We start from the raw sequence: 8,983 nt of genomic DNA on the forward strand, positions 1-8,983 counted from the left end.
TCGTGATGACCTAACATCTCCCTCTAGGTTCCCCCTCTTAAAGGCCCCACCATCCTATTGGGGAACCAAGCTTCCAACACATGAACCCTCAAGAAACACAGGAGACCTGTATCCAAAGCACAGCCCCTTGTAAAGCTGCAGGTGACACATCCTAAGAGAGGACGATCTACTGCAGGACTGTAGGATGAAGAAATGAAGGCCCAGGTACGAAGACAGCAGACACATCCACTGCATCGCTCTTTTCAACACAGAGTATTTTAGAAGCTACTGAACCTGCCCTGAAGAGGAGAACCAACAATGGACCCATGGCCAAGTCGAAGAGCAATGTCACCAAGCAATGGACGAGTAAACTGGATTTCTGAGTCAACCTATGTGCAGCCCTAATTGTTGAGCAAAGCCAAAGAGTTGCAAAAGGCTGGACAGTCTTGCACACAAACACTGACAGACACAGCCTAGGGAATCACAAAGAAAAGGCGTGCATGGTGAATGCCAGCCACTTCAACTCCAGAAATGGTTTGTCCTAGCAGGAGAGGTGAAGCAAAGAGAAAGGGTGTTGAGAGTTGGTTTCTAAGCATTATGTCTGAAAAGCAAACAAACAAAAAACAACTAAATATGGCTACATTTTGTTATCTATTAACTCTGAAAAGTAGAAACCTAGATATATGACAAATGTTACATTTCTTCTTACTTTTGTTGATGTTTTATGATTTCATTTCTTAAAGTTTCTTTTAAAGGCTACACGAGTGATACACAACCAGTACTCAAGAAACCTCTGTGAGAGAAGAAGAAAATTAAAAAACAAAAACAAGAAAACAGAAAGCCTAATTGTTTAATGTCAAGAAACGCTACAGGAAAACAGCAACACTCTCTGGCTTTTGAGGTTAAATCACTGCCTTAAATAATTTTACATTGATTTTTAAAAACCTCTCACATGGCAGGTAATTCCTCTAAACAATATTTTTAAGAGCTTGGGGCTGTCACCTAGGAAGCTGGTATTTCTCAAATCATGGTCCTTGGGAGTGTGTGCGGAGTGGAAGTTAAGATTAGGCATTTGAAAATGCAGGTTCCAGGGCCCCGCCTGAGATCTGCTCACTCAAAATCTCTCCCGAGTCTGGACTCTTAATAAGAGAACACACAAGTGCACTCCATTCTTTGGTACACAAAGAACCACTGGATTATAGGTCGTTTTGGCACCTATTGTGCTCAGTGAGGGGACTAAGCTCATTGGGCTTCACAGAGCTCCGGAGTTGGGGTGAAGGGAATGTTTTCTGGTAGTGAACACGACACTTGCACCAGAGCATTCAAGACAGACCTGATGAACGCTGGCTTCCTGTGCACAAAATCTACCCCAAAGGACAAAGAAATGTGCTTTTAGAATAAGACCAGTTTCTAAAAGATCTTCAAACAGCAACTGGGTCAACAGGAAAACTCAAGTCCGGCCCTACAGCTGTGCACGCCAGAAGAGGCCTGACATGATTTTTACCAAGGCCAATCTCATTCAAACAAAACATGGACTCGCATCCGAATGGGGCTCAGGACATCTCCACTGGTGTCCACCACCTCCGAGCTGCCACGGCACCCCCACCCCCACCCCCACTTTCCCTGACTTTTGCTTTGGTCTCCCTGATCTTCCTCTTCACCATCCCATGCCCTGTGTTCAGACAACACCAACCCTGATCATGAATTAGAAACGTCGCATGGCAGTACACACATGAGCTGTTCAGCCTCGCTAGTGGAGAATAAAGTGCAAGTTTAAACCACAGAGATGCAATTTCACACCCATCAAGATTGGCAAAATGCCATATCTAACAATATCGAGTGTCAGCAAGCGTACGGAGCCACTAGGGCCCCTCCCCCAACCACCGCTGGCTAGAACGCGGATTGGTGCAACTGCTTCAGAGAGCAACCTGGCAATGTATTACAGCAGAAGATGCCCATTTCCTTTGACCCAGCAATCCCCTTCTGGACGGTTACCACAGAGAGACTGCAAACATTTCCACAGGAAGAAGAGTCTAAGGCTGTTTATAACATTGAAGTACACTGATCAAAAAAGTAAGCCCTGCAACTATTAATAAATTAAATATATGGCTGCACATTCATTTGAAGGACTATGATACAGCAGATAAACGAGAATTAGTAGTATCTTGGTAATAAAACTCAGAATTATTTAATTAATACTAGAGAACTGGAATAAGCTCGGATTTACAGGGTTCGTTTAAAACACACGAATCAGTACTGTATCTGGTTTGTCGGTGCACACATATCTGGTAAAATTCTGAAACACAGGATAAATTGTCAAATTTGGGATAATGGCCACTATGTCTGGGGAGAGGAGCAGTGACCTGGAGATGCTCGTAAGGTTTTAACTGGGTTCGGCATAGCTCGTTTCTTCCCTGGGTAGGGAGTGCTGGCTATTTGCACTATTATTTCACATACCTTTCTGGATGTCTAAAGTTCACCTCCGCCCTAAGAAGGAATCCCAGGACTGAGTTTATTTACTCTGTGAATTCTGAAAGGGAGCGGGGTGGCTTGAGGGGTGCTGGACCAATGGACAGCAAGACAAGCATCAGGAACCAACAGGTCCCCAGCCCTTGATCTGTAGGAATCAGATCGGATATCTGAATATAGGAATGCAGAGCGAATAATCATACCCACTACCATGGCGAACATGGGATTTATAATGTCCATTAGTTAACGCGTGATCCCAGACCAGCAACAGTGCATATAGCCCATAGAACCATCGAGAGCAAATGATAAGTCTGTGCTGGTTTATTTGGGGGCATTTTCTCTGCAAAGGCTATCAAGGCCTTGCAAACCCCTAGGCAAGCATTGATATCACGACAAATGGCACTTAACTGTTAACAACTTGCAAGAAAGTATTTAGACCATACAAATTAGCCAGATTAAAAGATACCACTGTTCACAGCTCCTCCGGTCAACTTGCTTCGGACTAGCTTCATGGGGAGAGCCGAGCTCAGACCAGAAAGAGGTGTCTTTCTGTTGATACCATTGAGCTTAATGGCATCAGAAAACCTCAACTAATTGCAAAGACCAGGCTCAGATACTAGCGGGCAAGAGACCCACATCTAAGCAGAGAAAGTGCTCTTAACTGTAAAGGCAATGAAAGTTCAAAATTCCTTTCGGCTTAACCCAAACACATGAAGGTCTCACAGTAGTGAAGATGAATAAGTGTGTGGTTAAGTAGAACACCAGGCTTCTTACTCAGAAAAGGTCTAACAATCTTCAATTCTAGCCAAATACTGGTGTTCAAATTTGTCTTCTCCCAGGAGTGCAAGGAAAACAGAAAATTCTGCAGACTTAATTGTCAGGTTCTGACCTAAAATGAACTACAGCATATTAGACCTGAAAGGTCAGGAGAGCAGAATTCTTTTTTTCTCCTTAAACATTAACCCACTTCACCTCAGGCTGCATTTATTAAACACCTAACAACTATCAGAATGGACCCTCATTCATAACTGTAACCTTTTCTCACTGATACAGTAAATTCCACATCCAGCGGCCAGTTATCTTCGCAAACAGAACGCATGAGTCATGAAAATAAGTTATCTCTTCAGGCGCATTGAGAGACTGGCCTCTTTATTTTCATTAAAACAGAGTTCTGATCATCCTCAAACCACTTTCTTTAGGGACGTTGACGTATTAAGATTAAATGATCCTTATAAAAATTCTCAGTTTGGGGACTGAGAGGACTGCTCAGTAGCTGCTCTTAGAGAGGACCTGGGTTCAGTTCCTAGCACCCAGAGCAGCTCACAACTGCGGGTACCTTGGTTCCAGGATCCTACACCCTCTTGTGAGCATCAGGCACACACAGTGTACAGACACACAGATTATGCACATAAGATCAAGTCGCCAGCTTGGCCACCAATGTTTATTGTTTATCCTCATTTGGAGGCAACTCCACCCACAAAAGGGTTCAAATCTAGCACACAAATGGGCCTGGGAAAACATCCTAGGGTGATCCCTGTTAAACCACCAATATCTGCTAAGTTCAACAAGGTTTGACACAGGGAGTTAGGAACCGAAGTGACGGGGCCAGTTAAAAGAGGAGAGACTTTAAGAAACATTATCCACTAAGAAAAACTTAGGACCAAAACTGTACTGCACAGGATGAGAAAAATTAAGGTCCCAGATGTATAGTTTTCCAAAGGCTACCAATACCGTACTGGCTAGGTGCAGGTTAACACGGTATGGAATGAACCCAGTCCCACAGCGCCAGTTCCTACTAGCGCCAGTTCATGATCACGTGCTCATGAAAAGTAGGAACCCCACACAGAAAGTGTGCGGCTCTTACAGGACGACTCTGAGAGTGCCCATCGGGGCGACCACTTCCCTGCGTCTAAGATCCGGTTCACACCCATCTGTGTGGTTATCACACTGTATTGGAACTGTTTTATCTTTTTCCAACGTGAGGCCACCAGTGAAGGACCGAGCTCCTAGGGACTGCGGACTTATTTCCTCATTCATTAAACACCTGCAAACAGTATGTATGTGCCAGCACTAACACTGTGTGTCATTCATCAGTACAACATCTCACACACACACACACACACACACACACACACACACACACACACTGCTGGAGACAAAACTCAAGCCTCCCACCGGCTAAGCAAAGCATTCTACCCCTAAACTACATGTTCCACCGTCCCCTCCCAAAACCTACTACTTCATACAAGCATCTCCCACCCCCAAATACATCTCAACAGCACTATTAACAAATGAAATGAAGAAGAGAATGGCTTAGGCGAGTTCACACCAGCACAAGTCACACTCGCTCCTTTTTCTTTTTTTTTTTTTTTTTTTTCATTTTTTGAAAATTCCTCAATTCAAACAGGGAACAAAACAGCACATAAGCACAAGTGATACCTTCCATTTGTAGGATGGCGAAACACACAGAGAGCGAGCAGAATACATTGCTCTAAACAACCGAGGATTATCAGCAGGGGACATCTCCTTGGGCCTGGTAGCAGCTGAGGCATTTTCAAAAATTACAACACACCAGCCAAACGAGCTTTACCATCTCCAACCACACATGGCCATGTGGTCAGACCGACTCGCCCCAAGGGAGCTGATAGGGCATTGCTAAGGGAGGGCATTTACAAGAACTAAATGTGAACCAGGTCTAAACTTTCAAAGTACCTCAGTGTGTGGGGGGCGGGGGGGGTAAGAAGAAGGAAGGGGGTGTTTAGACCTTACTGAAGGAACGACTTGCTTCCAGGATTATTTAAGCTCTCCTGGGAGCTCCTTCAATAGAGGAAAAGAGACAGTCTCTCAGGGCTAGATCTTGGTTGATCTTGGTTTATGTTCCCCAAGAAGAGAATACCTTTAAACGCTCTTTCGGAACACACACCAGAAGATGTTTAAAATAGACCAAATATCTACTTTTCTAAAGGCAGCCTGGGTATATTGCTCGGTGGGAGAGTACATGAAGCCGGGTTGTGAGCCATCCAGTGTCAAGTAAATAAATATAAACAAACAACAAGCAAACAAGCAGTCCCTGCCTGCACTCCCCGCTCCTCATACCAGCTGGGGCAAAGGGAGAAAGTTGTAAAGCTCAAGTAAGAGGCTCATCGAGAAACCCAGTGACAGAGAGGCTTGGAAGACACCTACCTGGAAACAGTTCATGCTCAAGTAAGGTTTTATCCCACTGTGCACAGAGAGACAGCAGTCTCCTCAGTACCAGCCTGCTCCTCTGGGAAATGCCAATGGGAGGGGCAGAAGTGACCTGAGCGGCTTTTATAAGGGGCGGGGTTTCCAGTTCCCACCCCAGCTCCTCCACAGAGTCATTCAGCTTGCTCTGCCTAAGTGACCCAATGGGTTGTTTATACTCAAGTAGGAGAAGAAGACAAATTCTCACGGCCCCTAAAACAGACTGGAAGGTAAGAGAAAGAAGGTACTGACCACAGCCGCTGCCACTCACTGAGAACTTATCACATACCGGGCCCTGAACCCCAGGAACTCCCCCCTGGGTTGCAGCCATTATGGGCCCATTTTTACAAATGAAAGCTGAGGCAAAGACTATCAAAGTGCTCAAGGGCACGAGGCCGAGGTGTTGGAGGTGGGACTTGAAAGCTGGATGGAGCAGAACACCTCTGTCTGTCATCTAGTGCTTAAAGGCGATGTCATGCTGGAAGTCTACCTGGGCTAAGGAGCCCCACAAATAAGTACAAAAACAGGAGCGAACCTAGAGTCTCACATTAGAATGCAAACATTTCTCCATTTGCCCAAGACAGTGTCTACACAGAAACATATTAGATTTACTTCACAATCGGACGTGGGGTGGGTGGGTGGGGTGGGTGGGTGGGTGGGTGGGTGAGAATTAACTTGGTCACAGGAAGTGTTTATTCTACTGACACAATATTGGCCTATTCCTCTCCTGTCCTCCCAGAAGCCTGTCTCCCTGGCTGAGTGTCACTGAAAACAGGTTGTGACATTCTGTCCAGGTGTGCCAAGAAGTCCTAGCCACAGTAAGGGCAAGAACAAGCCGGAGGCAGACTTCCTCTTGGGACAGGCTTGCTCTCCGGTTTCCACTCTGCTTCAATACTGAGAGGTGTCATTGAAAGCAAACTGGACAAGAGCAGAACCAGGAGCAGGCACTGAGCCTCAGGAGGCTGTAGGCCTGCGGCCACCCCCACAGGCAGGAGATACAGCATTGAAACTACTGTGGTTTCCCAGTTCTCCACATGAGCTTGGTTACAGCGGAGACACGGAGAAGAAATGCATTGGCTTCTCAGGGCATCCAGCCACATTAATGTCACTGGACAGGAAGAAGCAGGAAACCTGTGTCTTCAAGCAGAAAGGGGAGATGGCAAGGTGACAGGCCCCGTCATCTAAGGAGACCTGTACCAAGCCGGCAGTTACCATCACTCTTGGCGACCAGCGCAGAAAGCTAGAGCCAGCCCCAGCAGGTCTCAACTCCACCTGAGCTAACACATGGCTCCTTAATGCTCTGTGCCATGTGTTGATCTTGCAACAGAATGTGGGACAGAAGATTTAAAGAGCTGTGTGATGGGGGAAGGGCAGCCAGATCACCTTACCTAAGGCCTACTTAATCAGACCTCCTCAGATTCCCTTTGCATGCTAGGATTACTATCTAACTTGGTGGCAGGGGCGGGGGGGGGGTGTCCTCCAAAATGGCAAAAACAAACAAACAAAACCCAACAGCCAGCAGTGTTCCAGTTTGGAGGGGCTCAAAGCGGGAGAGGAGGATCCAGAGAGTACAGGCAGAGCACACACCCTCAAGCCCCACACCAAAGGTAATGCTGACCCCAAACTGACCTCCCTGAGGCTCTCACAAGTGGGGGTGCCAGCTGAGTACACTCAGGGGACCCAAAGGTTGGAACTGGTCCCTAGGAAACTAAACAGAACGGGAAGGTAGTTGGGGGGGAAACTCCAAATTAAAGTGACCGCTGGGTAACACTCCCCGCCCCCCCCACCCCCTCAGACAGGCGAGGCAGTGCCCAAGCTAAATGGAGAGGAGGCGGGGCAGGATGACCCCTGCAGACTTCCTCACACCCACAGTCACCTCACTCCTAGGGCCTGCCTTACAATCTCCTGCATGCAGGTGGGGAAACTGAGGCCTCCAGAACAAATTGCTGTGCTTTCCAGGTTTTAGTTCGCTTCTCTAACCAGATTCTTCACTTGGATTTTTTTATGTCTATCCGATTTCTCCTGGTAAGAACACTGCTATTGCAAAGTGAATCTTAAATACAATCGAGGCTGAACTCCAAAAGGAGCAGAGGACAGTCCGTGAGTCCAGGAAGGGTTTATTTACTGCACCAGGAGGATCTACTTCCTCCCACTCCAGGCTTGCACCCTCACGGTCCTCCCTCGGGACAGCGGTGTGCGGCACCTCGCACCCTCCACCCCCACCCACCGCCCGCACCACAACTCGAGGGCGGGGGCATGGGGCTGCCCTGGGGATCCCTGGGATCCCTTCGGGGTCCCCGGCTGGAACAGAGGCGGGGGACTGCGGTCAGCTGGCCCAGCCTCAGAGCCGGGAACTTCTGACCGCGCGGCCCCCACGACCGCGGCGCGCGAGCAGCTCCAGCCCGGGGTTCCCTTTCTTTGCCTGGCTCGCTGCGGGCGCGACCCCCGGAGGCTCGGCGGCCACTCACCATATTACAGATGGAGGCGATGTTTCGGACAGTCATTAGTCTAAAGGTTGCAGCGATCGCGCACCGCCATCTTTACCAGGGGAAAACGGGACTGTCCATGGTGGCGCGCAGCGAGGCCGGGTGGCGGCGAGGCGGCCTGGGGCCGGCTTGCAGTGGGGTTGGGCGAGCGAGGCCGGGCGGCGGCGAGGGCGGGGCGGCGGCGCGGGGCGGGGAGTGGCGGAGCGACGCAGCCGGGCCGCGGCCGGCGGAGGAGGAGCCCAGAGCCGGGAGGCGCCGAACCGGGCCGCTGCTACGTTCCCGCGTCCGCCAGGACTCGGTCGCCCAACCCGGCTGAAAGATGTTCTTGCTCCCCTGCCCTGGGGTACCGCTCCGTGCCAGCTGCACCGCTAGGTCAGTCCCCAACGAACCCAGCACCGCGGCCTTCACACTGGACCCAGGACACTGGACCCTGGCCGATCGTAGGCTGGGGACCTACACCAGGGGGACACGGGCATGCTCGTTTCCCGATTTCCCTCTGCCTGTTCCTGCTGGTCTCCAACCAGTCAGGGCTTTTAGAGATTAGCTAGGGGAGCTGATGAGTACGGGTGTAAGGGAGTAAGGGTAACCGTAGTCCAACTTTAAAGTTTCTCTCCAGGGTTCTAGCCAGATGGCATCCGCCGGAACCCAAAAAGTAAAATGAGACCAGGACATGGGCGTGGCCAGAAAGCCCTGACCAGCAGTAACCCAGCTGCTTGGAAAAGGGTTCCCAGAAAGGAAAGTATTCCGGGTGTAGGAAAGCCCCACTCGGGAGATTTGTGACATTAGAAGGTACAGAGGAAATGGCCAGGTTCTGGGCGGTGCTAGAG

General features: G+C 49.1%; 1 protein-coding gene across 1 annotated transcript in view; it reads right to left on the reverse strand.

The window, feature by feature from the left end:
* Usp46 (ubiquitin specific peptidase 46) overlaps positions 1–8,309 on the reverse strand; it is a 68,468-nt gene extending 60,159 nt beyond the window's left edge. Inside the window, exon 1 of the mRNA XM_032915861.1 lies at positions 8,139–8,309. Coding sequence (XP_032771752.1) covers positions 8,139–8,174 — 36 coding nt within the window. The 5' untranslated portion in view covers positions 8,175–8,309. The remainder of the gene's footprint in view (positions 1–8,138) is intronic.
* Between the last annotated feature and the right edge of the window lie 674 nt (positions 8,310–8,983).

This window comes from Rattus rattus, chromosome 11 (genome assembly GCF_011064425.1).
Source record: "Rattus rattus isolate New Zealand chromosome 11, Rrattus_CSIRO_v1, whole genome shotgun sequence".
Taxonomy (NCBI): Eukaryota; Metazoa; Chordata; class Mammalia; order Rodentia; family Muridae; genus Rattus; species Rattus rattus.